General features: G+C 48.6%; 1 protein-coding gene across 6 annotated transcripts in view; it reads right to left on the bottom strand.

The window, feature by feature from the left end:
• Nucleotides 1-4,275: 4,275 nt before the first annotated feature.
• The window catches only part of ACTR3B (actin related protein 3B), an 81,139-nt gene continuing 65,629 nt past the window's right edge, over nucleotides 4,276-19,785 (bottom strand). For all 6 annotated transcript variants that reach the window (XM_057304575.1, XM_026479204.4, XM_026479206.4 and 3 more), the window contains 3 exons: nucleotides 6,757-6,882; nucleotides 5,710-5,793; nucleotides 4,276-5,177 (listed from right to left, as the gene is read on the bottom strand). In XM_057304575.1, coding sequence (XP_057160558.1) covers nucleotides 5,082-5,177; nucleotides 5,710-5,793; nucleotides 6,757-6,882 — 306 coding nt within the window. In that variant the 3' untranslated portion in view covers nucleotides 4,276-5,081. The remainder of the gene's footprint in view (nucleotides 5,178-5,709; nucleotides 5,794-6,756; nucleotides 6,883-19,785) is intronic.

Below are 19,785 nucleotides of genomic sequence, written 5' to 3'. Positions count from 1 at the left end.
AAAGGCCAAAATTCTCACACCAGCCCTGCCTCAGACACGCTTACGTCCTCGCTGCCCTCCCTCCCAGGCTATTAGCGCTGCCTTGAAAACTGCCATGGAAACCTCCTCCTGGGCGCCTTCTTCCCGTGCATCCTTCATTGACCAGCCTCCACGCACTCCTGGGATCTCAGCTGATCACCGCTCGCTCCGGTGCTGGCTCAGGCCCTGTGTCCGCGGACCCGACACTTCGCCTCGCCCCCGGGGCCCGGCCGTGGTCAGTCATAATCTGTGACCGGAGGGGACAGTTAGGTCCGTGGGCACATTACACCTGGCTGGCACACCATGGCTCCCAGGCGCTCAGCATACGTGTACTAACACAGTGGGGACATTGGCACGGCACCCAGAACCCAGCAACCTGTCAACAAGGACGGCTTTTCCCAGTTTAAAAAAACAACTTGAAGGATCAGTCGCACACACACAAAGGGTGCAGCTTCTATAGCCGGCCGCCTGAAGGGCTCCCCCTGGAGTTGTGCAGCGAGCGCAACACCACGCCCTCGGGTCACTTCCTTCCCATGATGGCAGTCCCCCCAGGCATCTCACACGTCTCCTTTCCACCAAGCTCCTCTTCTGGGCACCAGGACCACCGACCCCTCTGGCCACGTCACCATCAGCTCACTAGGTAAGGAGGGGAGGCAGAGAAGTGACCTGGTACTCATGGGACCAACGACCAGCCGGGCGCGGCGCCCAGGTGCAAACTCGGGATCTCAGACGACCTGTGCTGTGCCCCATGCCCCCAGCTCCGCTGCACTATCGTGAGCCAACGACACAGAGCGCCCCTCGCTGAAACCCTCTATCATCCAGGAGCCGCAGCCAAGCACAGACCAGAAGCAGGAAGAAAGATTACTCGAGGCCAGAGTAGGTCCAGTGGGAAACTATTCAGAATTTATCTGCAGTCAGTGCTCATGTGGCCAAGGGTGAATTAAATGGAGCTCTGACCCATTATGACAGCTGATCTGATCCCTTAATATTGAAAATACAGCCCGAGCATATCATTTATATTTTGACATCATAAACTCTTAGGTTTGTAATTATTCATTTTTTAATAATTTATATTCCTTTTTATCAATTAAAAAGTTCTGAAATTTTTAGCAGCAAATCCTACTAAACTAATACACATTTATTGTGCACACACACATAGTTAGAAATCATCCCTACCAGCCCAAGCTAAAAACAAAAGGGTAAAACCTGAGAAGTCAACCAGGGAACACACTGGTTACTTCTGAGACCTGATACAGGGTAGAAATAACTAACATCTCAACATTAGAAAAATCCTTCCATGGGGCGCCTGGGTGGCACAGCGGTTAAGCGTCTGCCTTCGGCTCAGGGCGTGATCCCGGCGTTCCGGGATCGAGTCCCACATCGGGCTCCTCCGCTGGGAGCCTGCTTCTTCCTCTCCCACTCCCCCTGCTTGTGTTCCCTCTCTCGCTGGCTGACTCTATCTCTGTCGAATAAATAAATAAAATCTTAAAAAAAAAAAAAAAAGAAAAGAAAAATCCTTCCATGATACCAATATCAAGCGATACTTTCTTTTCTCCTTTTCTCCAAAAGATTTATTTCCATCTGACCATGTGAAATTGATGTAATTGCCAATTAGAGACCCGCACAATTATTTTGCCAATCAATTTATATTTCTACTTAACAAGCCTGACAGAAACTTTTAAAAGAAACATTATGAAATATTCTTCAATTAAGTAAAGAATTATTTAACAGATAAATATTCTTAATGGGGCTCTCTTGCGGTTTTAAATAAGCTGTGCACTTGACTGACCTCACAAGCTTGTTTGGCACAACCGTAATTTTTACAAATGAGATAGAATGGAGGGATCATAAAGAAGGAATTAATCACAGACCCATCAGTGTTTCAGTCACATGAGAGCTCTTTATTCATATCAGTTAAGTTGGAGAATGAACTATTACTACCATAAAATATACTTAGGTCTTCAAGATGTCTGTGGGGCAGTTTCTTCTGCTGGACTCTTGTGGGTCACTGTGCGGACGGTGACCACTGCGGAGGGAAGCCCATGCTCCGAGACGTGCTACGGCACGTGTTCCAGGTACATGGAACGCCTACGGGATCACTGTTTAGAGCTAGATTTTATATCATTAGCAGTCTTAAGATGATGATAGTTAATGTCCCAGACACTGGAAAACCAGCTTTCGTACGAGGTTCCCCAAACACGTAACACTTCTCAGTATAGAGCACACGCTGCCTGGAAAAACCAGGGAGGGAGTCTCCATGTGAACAGGACTCGATTCAGTATTTACTGGGCGCTTACATGTGCCAGGCATTGGGAGGTCCCGGGGATACAAAGATCAGTCCCCCGTTTTCAAGGACCTTAGTCCAGGGAAGGGGCATAGGGCATCACTGGTGCATGGGTAAGGAGAAGCTGGCTCCATGGGGGCTTCATCCACAGGGGATGCTGGGAGCACTCCAGGGAAAGGGAACCCTTCTGGAGGTCGGTCACTCCAGGATGCTGGCACTGTCCTGCCACAGAGATCACCCAGTGATACCAAATTTCAGTGCGTTCAACTGAAGCTCGTCCATGGAACACGCATCACCCAAACTGAAGACATCCTCATGCTGGTTGTAGAAGAAGGGCTCACAGCACAGAGCTCGGTGGGAAGGCAGCGGCTGTGCCCACAGCAAAGGGTGACTTTTACATGGATAATAAAAGTGATTCAATTATATCAGCAATGTAATACTAAGGAAAGGCCAGGTGATGTTTAGATCTTACAATTCTATACAGAGAGCTTTTTAGAAAATATTTTCTTACTGAAAGTTCTAAAGGCGACCATGTGTGGGATGCATTTAGTTCACAAACCTAAAATCCTTTTCTCCCAGCAAAACTATTTTTTAATGCAATTGTGATGAGTAGGGCTCTCAGGACACAATAATTGCCTTATACCAGAATAACTATGGCGTCCGTTGAATTTATTGAATACTTACTATGGGCCCACTACGGCTCTAAGTGCTCAGTCGAACAACTCTTTTATCTTACTTGTGAAATACAACAAAGTCAATGCATATGACAAAACATGCGCGGGCAAAGCATTATGAACAAAAATGAAAATAATTCAACATCAAAATGTCCTATATGGGTAGCTTCCTAGAACACATTACTTACCAAGGGATTTGGATTAGAGGGGGAATATTTTATAGCTCCCCATGGCCATTTCCAAACTCTTTTTATTCCAGTATCTAGTGGAAATCATTCCAGAGACTCATGCCACCGGGTCTGATGGCCCAGTCTCCCACCTGGTTGCTGTTATCCTCCTAGTCTTACTAGGATGGCTGTGAAATGACCCTTTAGGACAGAAGCAGGCATGACTTCTCTGCTTCCTAGCTGCGCTCGTGATCACGTACTGAATTTCTTTCAGCCGTGGTTTCCTCTCTGGAAAATGGGGATCATAGTAATTCTGATTTCCTAGGGCTGTTGTTAAGATTAAATAAGGTCACGCGTAGTCTGCACTTAGCAAAGTCCCACTGCCCGCAGTGCTCCTGCGACCATGTGTGGGATGCATGCGTGTGCTTGAAGGCGCGGAGCTCGGTGCGATAAAGTGGCTGCAGAAACCTGGAGAAACCGAAACAGTCCAGTGATCCTGAGAACCAAGTGGTCTGAGACTCTCCAGTAGGCAGACCCAGGGTCTGGGGTCGCTGACAGTTAATCAGGAGTAAGCAGGGGCTGCCTACGGCATGGGAAACTCAGATTTCACCATGCTGAGCACAGAATTTACATTATTATTCTCACACTTGCATATAAACTTAAATAATAAAACCAAATGTCTCTTGATGAAGGCCAATTTTCGGAGAATAAAACCTACTTCATGACTTAGAACAAATACCATAAGTAAGTTTCAAAAGTAGCGTCCGTATTACATGAAGAATGGAGAAACACTGAATCTCTTAATTTAGCAAAGTACCTTTCAAGCCAGCCATCTACTCAGCAAACGTCGAAGCAGCTACTAAAAGCTTAGCAAGGATTCTGAATTCCTCAGAAGGGCTGCTGGAACCTGTCGGAACATCCTGCCCCGCAGGCAAGGCCGAGGACCTGCAGCACCTCCAGGACGGAGTGGTCACTGGGGACAGGCAGTCCTCGTCACTCTGGGAAATTTCCTTCCGCAAGCTTGGTACCAATCACCAAATCCTCCGGTGATGGGAAACAAATTTCAACCTTCTTTAAAACAAGTATGGGCACAGAGGGGAAAACCAAAAGACCAGCACAGCACAACAGGAAATCTTTATAAAGAGTCTAACTGCTTTTATTACAAGGGTGCAAGGCAGCATTTTATCCAACACTCACCAACAGCAGACCGGCATCTTCTATAAAACAGTTCCAGAAAGTTCAAACAGGAAAATGAAAAGATACATTATCTGTAATGATTCTCGTACAACAGTGTTTAGTGTTGAAACTTCATGTCACTCCAATAAAGTGTAATCATTTTCTAGCAAACATGTGGCAAAAAAAGTTTGCTGTTTTATTTTGTTTGCCTACAGATATATCAGAACATGCCTCACAATTAGAAACGTTTTTACGGCACTCCAGGACACCAATAGCTATTCGTGCTCAGGCTCAGCCAGTTGTACCAAATACCGGAAAATACAAAATGATAGGAAATATAAACATCAATTTGTATTTCAAGTTTATAACATTTTATTTACAAAAATAGGCCGGGAGGAAAAGGGTTTGCAGCCCCATATTCTTTCCTGGGGGGACTATTTTGTGTCATCTTCTGGGTTTTTTTCCTAACAATTTTTAAAGTCGCAGGTGAATTCCTCCAGAATTCAATTCGCCAACTAGAAGCTGGGGAGGCGAGGAGGGGAGGGGGCGGGCGGGGGAGGGGGGTGGCGGGGAGGGAAGGGCCGTCGGACAGTGGGCACACGGATGGCGTGCACTGAACTGCCTCATGCACTCGGCGACGCAAGCACGCTTCTCAACATCGACACCAAACGCCACTATGTACAGGAGCTGCGGTCTTGTCGGGGCCCCGACGGCACCTGCTCACCAGCGTGACGCGACCGGGTGACCGTGTCGAGGCAGACACTAAGACATGACTCCGAAGACGGGGTTGTGGCGGCAGATGCTGGGGCCATACTCCTCGTAGTCCTTCTTGGTGTGACAGACCTGGAAGAACTCGGGCTGGAAGGGCAGCGGTTAGAGGGGATCTAGAGACCTTCCCGAAAGGTGGTCAGAGTCCTACACCGTGATGCAAGCCAGAGACTCTCCTGACTCAACACCCCACTCCTTAGCCAGACCCCTGCGGGAAGGTCTGCACCCCTCTGAGGCCTGAGCTACGAACCAGGACTTTATTTCATTTCTTTACAATGTATTTGGCCTCTACTTAGGACCAACTACATGCTCACCCTAAATTATCAGTCTACTAGCTATTCACGAATTTGAGGAGAAAAAGGAATAATTACTTGAAAAAGTCACTGGAACTAATGATTAAAGCAAGACGTCTGAGGTTATTTCTGGATTTCACTTACCCATATTACCTGTAACCCCTAATTAGCAAGGATCAGCTGTGCAATTGAAATTACCTCTAAGATATTTCTCATATCTCCCGGAACTAAAAGTGCCACACACAGTTCAACCTTCACAGGACAACCTCATTCAAACTCAACGAAGAACGCAGACACGAAAACACCGAGCAGTCTAGACAAGGACTTACCGTTGAGGCAAGCATGGAACCGCCGAACCACACGGCATAGCGCTGCATGTGATGCGTTATCACCTGAACCTCCACAGGCTTCGGCTGGAAAGGAGAGTAACATGGGGTCACCTGATAACCTCGCAGCGGACAAGAGCACAGCTCCGCTCCGACTCCCGACCAACAAGGGGCCTCCTCCCAACTGATGGCACGAGGCCCATCCCTTCCATTCAAGTCCCTCTGCGGTGGCATCAGCCCATGTGGCCTCTGAATGGAAGGGTCTGAGCCGCTCCCGCTGCCAAATCCACCCAGCCCCCAGCCCCCAGCCCTCATGCAGGCCGTACAGAGAACAGAGCAAGCCAGTCAAGGACGGGTTATCACTCAACGCTATAGGCAATTTTAAACAGTAAAAAATCCAAGCAACTAACTGAACCAATTTTTTTTTTACTAAACAAATTAGATGTTTTAGCATCGTGGAGCTAATTCCAAGTAACACTGAGTGTCCCAAAACTACTGTGAGACCCTGTGCCAAGAGTGTGATTCCGCTAGGTTAAAGGGTGTGTGTCTGCTCCCACGTACCCCACACCAGAGCCCGGGCCTGCTTGGAAGCCCAGGGAACACCACCAGCTCATTGAGAACGATTACCTCAGAGGAACACACACGGGAACTCCCTGCTGCTGTTAGTTATCTTAGTTTAATGAGAATGCGGCCAGAGGATATGAAAGACCCTCACTGCAAACAGGTCCCCTCTCCCTAGATGCTGGTCGTCACACAACAGGCCTCATCTCTCGCAAGACAGAGAAACCGCCGGCAGACATGGTCGGCGTGGGCGCCAAGGGGCGGCTGCCAGCTCAGCGGCCATCAGCCTTAGCTACACTCTTGGAGGGAGTTCAGGCAGCACATCTCCGAATGTTACCTCACAGTGCAGCTGAGAAACCAATGCGAACCTGTTCCTACTCCAGGCCCCGTTCCTATTCCGCCCGTCCGTGGGAGGGGGAGCGGCCGTGGTGAGCGTGGCCTGGGAGGGAGGGAGAGCGGCCAGACTAGCGCGCCCGTCCTGCCCCCTACCTTGATCCGGCCTCCACTGAGCTCTTCGCTGAGTCTCAGTCTGGCATCTACCACTCGTTTCAGATCTCTCTGCAGTCGACGCCCAAAGTCCCTGAACATCGTCGAGCCTCCTGAAAGAACGACATTCTAAAAGACACAAAGCAGAGGGGTTTCCTTTGATGAAATCACCCACCCACGCCATCCTGGTAACCCGCCCCACTGCTCCCATGTGGGAAGACAGGAGTCGAAGCAAAGTCAATGCTATCAAAAAGCCTATGTCTTGCTCCTGAGTTATAAACTCTGCCTCTCGGTATTTTCCTCAATGATAACCAAGCAAAAACAGAAATTCTGCTCCACGTGCTCCCTCAACAATGAGAGAGCCTCACAAGGACCGGGAGGCCAAAATACACTATGAACCAACAAACTGACTTGCTAGAATAATCTAAGGCCAAAGTAACAGTGGATCTTCAGCTATTTTGCCTTAATAATTCCTGGGGGGGGGGGGGAGTCTTTCCATGAATACTTGAACCTTTTTAGAAGGGTGAGGCCAGGGAGGAAGGCTGCCTCTGGGGGCTACCAGGAGGAAGGAGACACCGTGCTGCCACTCGCCTCCACCACTCACATTCTGCTTGGTGGCCAACAGAAGCCTGTGTGTGGAAGGGGGAGGAAGGGGAGCTTTACCAAATCTCTCATCAGGTTTGATGAGAGACAAACGCTGCTCTATCAGGCTACAGGATATTACTTAGGACAATGAATGCGAAAGTAGCTATATCCTGGTAACTTTTTTATAGAAAATATCACTTGAGAAAACTGCATAGAAGGACAATAAAGTACCCTTCCTGGAGCCTGAAAACCCTACTTCAAGACCTATAGGGACATGAAGGTGTGGGATCCACCCCTGCTCTTCCCGGTCCCGGAGTGATTGCAGGGCTCCTCCAGTAAGCTCTACCCCAACAGTCAACCCCTCACCACACGGAAGAGAAGGGGGAAGCGCACCTTCCTGTCCCTGCTGGCCCAGCTCACAGGTGACATGACGTAACCTCACAATACCCCTTTCCTGACTCCTGCTGCCCTTGGGAAAGGTTGCCTGCACCAAGCAGAGAGAGGCTGTTCTTTCTTCTGAACTCTCAGAACAGCCACCCCAGCACCCATGTAGACTTGGGACGAGACAGGTGAGAGCAGAGACAGGAGGAAAAAGAGCAGGGGCGAGGAGAGGCCACTGGTGATCCTGTCTCCAACCTGGGATCTACACCAATTCTCTGTAGAGAGAAATGTCACCTTCATGACCTATCAGCAGACTGCCAGTCAAGCAGGACGCACCCTCCAGTCGCTGGGCTGAAGAGAACTGCCAGAAGCTGAGGCTTTCAGCAGGCCTCAGCTGGGGACGGCCAGGGGAAGACATCAGCAAGTGGCCACCAAACTGAACTAACATTTTCTGAAAACTTTCAAAAGTCTCACGTACGACCTGCTTTTAAGAGAGGATCTGCAGGCGCCTCGGTGGCTTAGTGGGTTAAGCGTCTGACTCCTGATTTCAGCTCAGATCATGATCTCAGGGTCATGAGCTCCAGACCCCTGCCAGACTCCACACTCAGCCAGGGGTCTGCTTGAGATTTTCTCTCTCCCTCCCCCTTTGCTCTCCCCTCCCCCTGGCTCATGCAGGCACACATTCTCTCTCTCTCTCTCCCTCTCAAATAAATAAACCTTTCAAAAGGGGCGGGGATCTGGGCTTGGCCTTTAAGGCTAGGAATGAGGGGGGATTCTGATTTAAGACGTCCATGGCCCTTCCTAGTGGGAGAAACACTATGGGAGCCCGAAGCTCTGAGCAACACCACGGTGCTACCCTCATCCCCCCTTCTTCCAACCTTCTACTGAAAGGATAACAACACTGCACACTGCAGGCCCCCTGAGCAGGGAACCCCTCCTTAAAGAGCATCTAGGAATAAACACATCAGATGAAGTGCGGCTGAAGGGTCTCTGCCACCAGAATCGTGCGCACACGGCCAGCCCGCACCTGTGCACTTCAATACGCGCCAACTTGTTTGCTCTCAGAATAGTGTGGGCTCAGTCCCCAGGAAGCCCAGCCAGCTGCATCTGCTATTGCTTGGGGGGCAATCTTCTACTGACGCCCCCCCCCCCCACACACACACAGACTGTCAGGCACCTGTCTGTTCTCGACAACTTGCAAACCCAGATCTTTCAAGCAACATCCTGTCCCAGGATCAGTGTCATGAATAATCAGTGTTGGGGCGCCTGGGTGGCACAGCGGTTAAGCGTCTGCCTTCAGCTCAGGGCGTGATCCTGGCGTTATGGGATCGAGCCCCACATCAGGCTCCTCCGCTATGAGCCTGCTTCTTCCTCTCCCACTCCCCCTGCTTGTGTTCCCTCTCTCACTGGCTGTCTCTATCTCTGTCGAATAAATAAATAAAAATAATAATAATAATAATAATAATAATCAGTGCTACGCTCTGTCCCCTTGGGGAGAACTGTCCCAGAAACAACAGGAGAGGGTCTGGTTCCTCTCAGAGTCAAGGGGCCATTCACCACAGCCACAGCTACGGACACACGGAACTGGGGTCAGCCTGGGTACTGACGCCCGTGCATGACACCACCAAGAGGTGAGACCTGCAGGACCAAATGCCTGATGGACCAGAGGGCAGTCCTAAACAGAGTAAAACCCATCTCCTTTCAGAGAGGTGTTGTCACCTGGGGACACAAACTATGTATGTTTGCTGTGAAGAATCACAACTTAAAAGCATTCTTGATATTTTGGTCATCACATCCTGGCAACTGGTGCTGCTTTCTAAATGCTGGTCAGACCGGCCAACTGTTTTCTAGAACGAAAGACCTTGGCTTATATCAAGGAAGAATTCAGCAGGAGCTGGGGGGGGGGGGCGGGGGCCGCAAGGACAGCACCTGCCTAAAATCTGACATTTCTAAGAGTGCTTTTACTGACATGCCTTGTTTTCAGTTTTTTGCTATTGTTTTTCACTTATTTTGATTTCTTAAATCCCACCACAGACAACTCCTCTAAAACCTTTCCAGGCGAAGATGACCTCAGCCTTGCTCTCTGGTGTGGAACCTGAAGCAACCACAAGTCAGGCAGTGCCCCGCGGGTTCCTGAGGAAGCCCGGGTCTGTCCGGGAGCGCGCCGCTGGCCCATCTCAGTGTGGGGAAGCAGGCCACAGTGGCCAGTTCCTTGAAAGTCACAGGAAGACTCTGTCTGCTTATTCTGCCCTTAAATGACTGTCCTTAAAAGATATGGAATGGCTTTTAACAGAAAACCCAATACTATCAACTCAGAATTTTCTGCTGCCCAATCTCAAAACTGGGTGGTGATTATTTTGAAGGATAATCTGAAGGGCATGTGGTGCGTTCATGCTTCTAAGTGATCTCAGTGTCATTACTACATCAAAACGGGCCATCAGAGAGCTACCTGTGTGCTCGGTGTCCTCTTGGTATCCACCCAAAGGACCATTAATCTAAGCTTCCTGCCCTCAGCACAAGCCAGCAGACAGAGCAGTGAGAAATTTGCTGCCTCTTGGAGAGACGGGTGGAGAAGGTACTCTTAGTGAAGGTCTAAAGAAACAGCTTCTCCTCGGTCCCGGTGTCAGGAAAAGCAGGGCCTCTCAGGAAAACTCACTGGTTTAGATCACGCGTCTCAGAGGCCCTGTGACTCCCATCACAGATTAAGCCGTCCCTCTCTCCTCTGGTTCTAGGCCTTTCCTGAATGGCTGGATAGAACCGTGCTGTGCTCCGCTCTGTCCTCATTTTGCCCTTCTGTGTCTCTCGGCTGCCCCGTTCTCCCTCGCCCAGACTGCTCCTACATGGAATGTACTCTCCCGACTGCCTCAAATTGCACACACTAAAGGGTGGGCAGGTAGGGAGGGGCAAGTTTCTAGGGGCAGACAAATAGGAAAGCTGAAACACATTAGGACTGGCTTCAGACAAAACAGGGCAAATGGCTAAATGAGACAGGAGTCTATGCAAGAATGCTGTCTTCATTCTGAATTCCTTCTTTCCGTCCTTCCTTCCCTGCACAACAAACCTCGACAGCCGGGAGTCTGCTGTGATCACCAGTGAACCCCCTCCTCCAAGTCACAGGTGCCAAGACAAGACCTCTGGAGCCCCAGAGACCAGAGACTATAACTGGGTGCTCCAAGTTCATTCACAGGCTGGAAGAAAATGTCCGAATCCCAGGAATCTAGAGATTCCCAAAGGGGCCTGAGAGATCTGAAAAAAGTTAGAAAATATATGAACTGAAATTTTAAAACACAACTTTCTATCACTGTGGACACTTACATTTTAAAAAGTTAGTATTTTAAATCTCCTAAAAGCATTTTCAAGTTGTTCAATTCAGACTTTTCTCTAAAAAGGACGGTTTGTTTCTTGCATAAGAAAGAAATCGCTCTGTGACTGAATCTCTATCGTCACCTGACAGGTACCCAGGAAGGTCAAGGCGAGGCAAAGCTGTGTTTGCTCCTGAACTGGCAGTGATTTGGCTCTGGAAGCAGGGTCCCTGCACCGTTGGCGGAACTGCCCCCAGGCACTTGCTCACCACCATTAAGGAGAGCTACGTACATGCACCCACCCAATAGGCCCCCGAGAAAGAGAGGAGGCATTTGAGGGGCAGGCATCCATCTCAGGAGAATCTATAAGGTAAGATCACGCCCAATGACAGGTGAAAGACAAACAACCCTCTTCCACTGCCCTGCCTGCTATCCAGAATTATTTCGTCCTCATCGTGAGATAAATATGAGCTCAAAATCACAGGCTGGAGCTCCATCCACACCGTTGTTATACTCCGTCTAGGTCAGCACAGTTAACATAGTCAAAGACAGTGAACTTGGACACTATGCGACACAGAGAGACCTGAAGAAAATACCAGCATGAATACTGGCAAGATTCAAGATAGCCCTACCCATCAGGAAGATTCTGGAGAGGTCAGAAAGTTTAGAGAACAATGTCATAAGCTCAGAAAATACTCAGCAAATGAGAGGAATGTGAAACAGGGCAGATAGCAAAACAGCAGAACTGAAAAGACTAAATTAGGGGTGTCTGAATCCAGGTTGTACTGAGATTTACTTACATAGAGTATACTGTGTGTAATTAAACTTCACTACATGACTGGAGATGAAGAAAAGCGAGTCCCTGAATTAAGTCAATTAAGACGCTCAGCGGGACAAGTGATGAGATAAAACACCAATGGGTCCCCCCTGTGGACAAGATGGCTCTCATTGACCATGGTAAGTGGACACGATGGCTCTCATTGACCATGGTAAGTAGACAAGATGGCTCTCGTTGACCACGGTAAGTGGACAAGATGGCTCTCGCTGACCACAGTAAGTGAACAAGATGGCTCTTGTTGACCACGGTAAGTGGACAAGATGGCTTTTATTGACCATGATAAATGGACAGATGGCTCTCACTGACCATGGAAAGTGGACAAGACGGCTCTCATTGACCACTGCAAACAGACAAGATGGGTCTCATTGACCATGATAAATGGACAAGATGGCTTTCATTGACCATTGTAAGCAGACAGGATGGCTCTCACTGACCATGGTAAGTGGACAAGATGGTTCTTATTGGCCATCATTAAGTGGACAAGGTAGCTCTCACTGTCCATTGCAAGTGGACAAAATGGCTCTACTGACCATGGTAAATGGATCGAATGGCTCTCACTGACCAGGTCAACTAAGCATCACCTTATGAGAACTTACTGGCTGTGCTGATTTCACTCTAAACCCTTTCCCATTTCTGCCCTGGAACAGATCACCTGTATCTGGCAGATTATACAGCTTCTTCCATTGATTTTGTTGTAGCAGAAAATAGATCAAATACAAAACAGTACTTGGTAAAACAAAGCTGGGTTCACATTAAGTCCTTGGAGTGATGCCTGAATTTAACAGTGATCCCATCTTCCTAAGACATACACAGGGATCTTGTGCACAGGGCTCTTAATAATTTTAAATCACTCACATCAACCAAACTAGGTACTTAAAGATACTGTAAGAAATAGAAACTATCAACAGAAAATTTCAAATAGGCCAGTTTACCCAAAAGAACTCAGAGCTGGATTTCAGGGACTGAGAATTTGCAACATAAGCCATCATCATAAAATACTTAAAAATTCAATAGATTACATCTAAAATGGCCATTTATTTTTCAAGTAAATTTCTATTTACATTTCGAACAAGATAAGCACAGTAACCTAGCTTTCTAAAAAAATCACCATAATGGCTATTTTATTTTTTTAATAATAATATTTTTATTATATTATGTTAGTCACCAAACAGTACACCCCCAGTTTTTCATGTAAAGTTCCATGATTCATTACTTGCGTATAACACCCAGTGCACCATGCAATATGTGCCCTCCTTAATAGCCATCACCAGCCTATCCCATCCCCCCCCCCCGATAGCTAAATCGTGGAAGGAGCCAAGATGCCCTTCAACAGATGACTGGATTAAGAAGATGTGGTCCATATATACAATGGAATATTACTCAGCCATCAAAAAGAACGATTTCTCAACATTTGCTGCAACATGGATGGGACTGGAGGAGATAATGCTAAGCGAAATAAGTCAAACAGAGAAAGACAATTATCATATGGTTTCACTCACTTATGGAACATAAGAAGTAGGAAGATCGGTAGGAGAAGAAAGGGAAGAAAGAAAGGGGGGGTAAACAGAAGGGGGAATGAACCATGAGAGACTAAGGACTCTGGGAAACAAACTGAGGGCTTTGGGCTATTTTAATACGTTTAATCCTACTTTTTCGGAAAAGGCAAATACTAACAAATTGATGTATGGATTTTTTTTTTAACTTTTTATTTGAAAAGAAAAAACTTTCCACTTGGAAATAAGTAATTTCAAGGTAGCAGAAGTGGTACACACCCTTTATTCAGATTCACCTGCTTTGAACACACCTGCTCCATCGTTCGCACTCTACACACACACACACACACACATTCTTTAATCATTTGAGAGTAAATTATATGCATCATGGTCCTTTATTCCTAAAAACTTTAGAGTGTATCTATTAAAAACGGACATTCTCTTACGTTACCTCAGCACGACTGTCAATTTCGTGAACTTGCATGAACACAAAACTTTTACCCAATCTATTATCCCTATTCCAGTTTTGTCACTTGACCTATTAATACTCTTTATAGCATTTTTATCCCTCCAGTCCAGGATCCGGTCTAGGGTTATTGCAGTTATTTGTCATATCTCTGTAATGGATTTTTTAATTAAGAAATAATTCACCTGAGTATAAACATGAATGTTCATTATGAAACTTTAGAACACTGCGAGATCTTGAGCTGCCTTCAGAGAAATAATATGTAAAATCCATTTTCTCATTCATGCAATAAAAATGTAGCCAAATGATTTTAGACAAAGTTGCTAAGGTACTCGACAGGGAGGAAACAGTCTTTTTCAACAAGACACTAGAATAACTGATACCCATGGGAGGATGCAGACACTCGCTACTGTCCTTCATATACACCCTGTAACTCAAAATGGATCAGACTGGAATATAAAGCTAGAACTACAGAATCCCTAGAAAAAAAATTTAATCTTCATGACTTTGATATTGGCAAAAAATTCTTTGATGGCACATAAAAAAGTATTAACCATAAAAGATAAAAATATATAAACTGGACTTCGTAAAATGAAAAACTTCTGTTCTTCCAAAGATCGCACTAAGAGGGGAGCCTGGCTGGCTCTGTGAGCAGGGCATGTAGCTCCTGATCTCGGGTCTTGAGATCGAGCCCCACGCTGGGGGCAGAGAAGACTTAAAAACAAACAAACCAGCAAAAGATACCACTAAGAAAATGAAAAGACAAGCCAGAGACTAGGAGAAAATATCTGCAATATATATATACACACCTCCCGCAAAGAACCTGCATCCAGATAAAAAAACAGAACTCTTACAACTCAATAAAACAAACCAAAAGAAAAGAATAGGCAAAATCTTAGACATTTCACAAAAGAAGGTACACGAATGACCAATAAGTACAAGAAAAGACAGTCAACAACATCCGTAATCAGGATCATGCTGATTAAATCCATCACACGGGAAGTTCAAGTGAAGACGGCAACAGACGGCACAAGCACCCTGGGGAAAGTCTGCTGGTCTTTATAAAGTTAAACATACACTTACCGAACGACAAAGCAATTGCTCTCCTGGGTATTTGCCCAAGGGAAATAAGACATATATCCACAGACTTGTACCCAGATGTGCAGAGCAGGCTTTTGTGGTAGCCAAAACCTAGAAACCAGCCAAATGCTGTACCAGTGGGGGGAAGATCCACTGTGGGACATCATAGAGCAGGTGCTAACTGGCACAAAAAGGAACAAACTGGGCTACCCCGCAGGTCCAAAGCACGAACTGAGTGCAGGGAATGGGACACACTGCATGACTCCACGTGCGAGCAGCCCAGGAAGTCAGGTCTGACGTGCAGTGCCAGAGAGCAGCTGCGTGCTCTCCATCAGCTGGTGCTGAGGCACAGGGACGGCCGGAGAGAGGACAGGGACCGTGTACGGGCGACGGTCACGTTCTCTATCTTAACTGTGGTGCCAATTCCTTGGCTATGCAGACTTGTCCAATCTCCTCACACTGTACTTAAAATGGGTTTGCTATACTGTAAGAAAATTATACCTCGGAGTGGAATTTTTACAAACGGCAATGCAACAGAAGGCTATGGTGAATGGAGGCAACCCCGGCACCAAGCCGCGCGGCGGGAGGAAGCCGGAGGGGCCCGTGGTCTCCAGGTCTTCCTGCGCTACATACTCTGCCCGTGTGAGGTAGGAAGCACAGGACCAAACCAAGTGCACTAAACCCTGAACTCCTCCCAGGGGCTGCTGCGCACAGCAGAAACGCAGGCCCCGTGGCCCAGGCCCTCCCTGAGAGCGAGCTCCAGTCCTCACCCCAGTTCCAAGCCTTGCTTGGAGCTGAGACATTCTAATGTGACCCAGTAATCTCAACGGACTTATGGAGGAACAACCCTTGACCTCAACCCACTCGCCCACAAGTAAATGCCCCCCGTTCTTCTGCCACTGAACACAGAGCTGTTGTCCTGGACCCCGCTTGGATGCCTCCCCACTAGCAAGCAGCTTTCTTCACACGGACACATGGCACAGCAGCCCCAGGAGGAAGGTCTGCGGTGCCTGGACCAGGTCACAGGTCTGGCTCTCGTTTTCGGCTCCTGCCCAGGCTTCTGAGCACCACAGCTACCAGGGACATGTGTGTCCAGCTACCTGGAGCACACACATGACACAATTGGCGGGTCCCGGAGCCTGGCAACAAAGTGGAGTCAGGAACCTCTCTGCGTACTCCCAGATGCCCAGCGGGACCTGACACCCACCCACAGCACCCCTCACGCGGACCCTGCTGCAGCTCCTTCCCCACCCCCATGGCCCCGCAGAGGTTCTCAGCGGACGGACAGGGAGCCTGCCAGGCGGGATGGAGGGCGATACGTTTTTAAAAGGAAGATACACCTACTGTTTATACTGCATACAGCAGAAAGCCAGGCTCTCTGAAATCCTTCTGCCTGAAAGGAATACGGGGCAAGAGCAAGGAAAGAACTAGAACACAGCATTCTAAAAGATGAGCAAACATGGACTGGGGGTATGCTGTTCTCCTGACGAGGCATTTCAAGCTCTTCCCAGCCTGAGCCCCAACCCCTGCCCCACTCCACCAGCGCCAGGAATGATGGCCCCAGCTCACGCGCTCCTCTACTGGTTTCAGACCAAAGGGCAAATCATTTTCACCTCTTTGGACTTCAACTTCCTCATCTGTAAAATAACATAACCACGTAGCCCGCAAGGTTTTTAAGGAAACTGAAGTAGGTGACGTGTGAGCAGTGTCCGGCCCGGGGCTGGCATTCAGAGCACAGGTGCACACTCATTCACGCCTCCCAACACTGGTGGGCCCGTCACCACCCTCCACCACACTCAGGACTGAGCAGGGCATGCCCACCCACACCCCTACTCTCCGTCTACACTCTCTGCACCCCATCACGCAGCACAGGGCATGGCAAGCAGCGGGTCCTCAACAAATGTTTGTGGGTGAGTGGAGGGCCCAAAGGTGAAGGCTGTTTGCTTTACTGAACTCTGAAATGAAGGGGGAAAGGGAAGGAAAAGGACTCCAGCAAGGAATTCAGGAACCACGAATAGGTAACCATCTCTACTAAGTTCTTGAACCTCAGTAATCTCACGCTTCTCCCTCGGGCACAGGTTCTCAACCAGGGACAAGTCTGCCCCCACGGGGCATTCAGAATTGTCTGCAGATGCGTGTGATAGTCAGGAACGGGGCGGCGGGGTGCTCCTGGCACCCAGTGGGTACACGCCGCACGTGCCGCTGAACCTCTCACCGTGCACAGGGCAGCCCCCACAGAAGAGGACCATCTGTCCCAAATGCCCACAGCACCAAGGGCGAAGAAACTTCGCTCCGGTGTTAAGCAATAAAACCAAAGAGACCCGCGCAGCAGCAAAGCCAAGGGGCACCAGGGGAGGGGCGCCCCACTCTGCGGCTGAGCCCAGGTATACAACAAGCCCCAAAGAGCAGCTGCTGCAACGGGAGAGCAGAGGAAACTAGGAAAATCCCTGAGAACTTGAAAAATAGAAAAGTCGATCAGCTGGCGCCCACATGGGTCCTGAAGATCCGTCAACCTGGCCTGGATGTGGGGGCATCTGGAACATCGCCAGCCGTCCTTTAACGGAACGTGGTAATGCTGCTTACTCCACGCCTGGTGCTGGTAAAAGCGCTTCCACGTCCCACCTCACGGATCTTCCCAACAAACAGGGCTGGTTTCTAACTAGTGTCTCAAGAGCAGTAAAGTGGTACCTGAAGTTGCTAGTTTTAACCCTAGTGAGTGTTCAAGAGCTGTCCTGACAGTTCAAGTCTCACTTTCAGGCAGCCCCTGTTTGGTTTACTGCTTATTTTCCTTCTGGGAGGTGTGGGGGGAGCAGAAACAGAAAAAGAGGAATCGGTGAGATGACCAGTAACGCAGAGAGGCGACAAGGCTCACAGCAATGGCTCTGTGCTCAGAAGCAGAAGCATTTACCTAGCAGTGTTCTTGCTCCATTCCCACATGGAAGACTGAGTAAACCTTCTTCAAAGGGAGTCTGTCCACAGGTCACCACAAATAGTAAAATTTTAATATTCTAAAGTCAAACTCCTTAATGACAGAAAAGAAACAGACCCATGAAGGAGATTATCACAGCACACGGGTCTGGAGAGAAAGCTCACAGCAGAAACCTAGCACAGAGAAAGCATTTTAACATGTCCTCTTTCTCTAACAGCATTTTCAAAGTTACAGAAAAGAACAGCGTATCCCACTACTTTCACTGTCTGTAAAGCACAGGTCAATAGGATCTCTTAAAATAGGATTTTGAACTCAAGGTTTATTTTGACAGTTGAACAAATATTACTGAGCCTAGTGTTTGAAACACTTTTTTCACTAAGATTCTAGATTTGGTCTTAATTAAGCCCAATTTCCTTAGGAGCCCATACAATGGCCCTTCTTTGTTTTTGTTTTTTTAAAGATTTTATTTATTTATTTATTTGCAAGAGAGAGAGAACACGAGCGGGGAGAGGGAGATGCAGACTCCCCACTGAGCATGGAGCCCAACATAGGGTTGGGCTCCATCCCAGGACCTTGAGATCACGACCCTGAGCCCCCCAGGTGCCCCTACAAAGGCCCTCCTGATCTCACTCCAGGCTACTGGCCCTGCCTTCTCATGGCCACGCCTACCTGGCCCCTGGAGCACCGTGTTCTCCCTGCCTCCACAGGGTGGTGTCTGTGCCAGAGTGCCAATGCTCCTCATCTCCGCAGGACTCACAACACCTCCTCCCCTGCCTTATGCATAAGCAGCAAAGGTACCCGTCTCTGAGCTCACAAAGCTCTCCGTGCTCTTGAGCATTCATCCAGCAATATTTACTGAGAGCCTACCATGTGCCAGAAACTGCTGGTCAGTGCTGAACCTAACAGGTCAAAACGGGGAACACAGCAGCAATAAGTGCTGTGCAGGACACACTAAGGCAAGGAAGGGTAAAATGGGGTGTACGGGGCAGGGCAGAGATGCTCTCTTCAGCACGCTGGTCAGGAAGCCTCATGAGAAGATGACATTCAAGGAAGGAGTTAAAGATACCAAGGAAGTGAGTCAGGCAGATACCTGGAAGAATTTCCCAGGCAGAAGGGGCAGCAGGTACAAAGGCCCTGTGGTTGAAGCATGCTTGGTGTGTTTGTGGAACAGCAAGGAGGGAAAGGAGGAGTCCGGAGTAAAGTGAGGCAGACAGGAAGAGCATGACATGGGCTCCTAAATTAACGGACCAGGTCACGTGGAGCCGTGGAGCCCTTACAGGACCAGCTTGGACTCTGGGTGAGCTGAGAAGGCTCTGGAGGGTCTTTCTCGCAGGGCCTGATCTGACTGAGATGTTAACAGTATCCCTCTGGCCACTGCACTGAGACTCAAGTCGGGAGGGAGACCAGCTAAGGATGCTGGTCTAATCATGCTGGCAAGAAATGACAGGGGCTGGAACCAGGGTAGCAGCCAGCTTGGCAGTGAGAGATGCTTGCCTTCCACATGTTTTGAGAACAAAACCAACAGAACTTGGTGACAGGATTAATGTGCAATATGAGAGAAAGAAGGAGTCAAGAAGACAATTTCCGAAGTTTCTGGCCTAAAAAGTCACCGAGAGGGTGGAGCTGCCACTAGCTCAGGGGGATCGGGTTTTCAGGGGAAGATGGAGAGCTCAGCTCAGGGGACGTGGAGTCAGAGGGTCCACCCGATGCCCATGGAGAAGGAAGAGGCAGTCTGGGCTGCAGGCACTGCGTTTGGAGTCATCAGAGGACAAACAGTATGGCATAAGGAAGGGCGCAGAGAGAGCCCCAGAAGAGAAGGGGCCAGGCCCTGTGCGGGGAGCAGCACAGGGCACCGGGAAGCAGGGTGCAGTGAGGCAGGAGGGTGTGCTTCAGGGAGGAGGGCGGGGCCGCCCACAGGTCCCTTCGCTGACACATGGGAACTGATGAGCGAGCGGAGG

Source organism: Ursus arctos, unplaced genomic scaffold (genome assembly GCF_023065955.2).
Source record: "Ursus arctos isolate Adak ecotype North America unplaced genomic scaffold, UrsArc2.0 scaffold_3, whole genome shotgun sequence".
In the NCBI taxonomy this organism is placed as follows: Eukaryota; Metazoa; Chordata; class Mammalia; order Carnivora; family Ursidae; genus Ursus; species Ursus arctos.
Note: the sequence above shows the minus strand (reverse complement) of the source record. Positions and strands in the feature narration are given on the sequence as shown.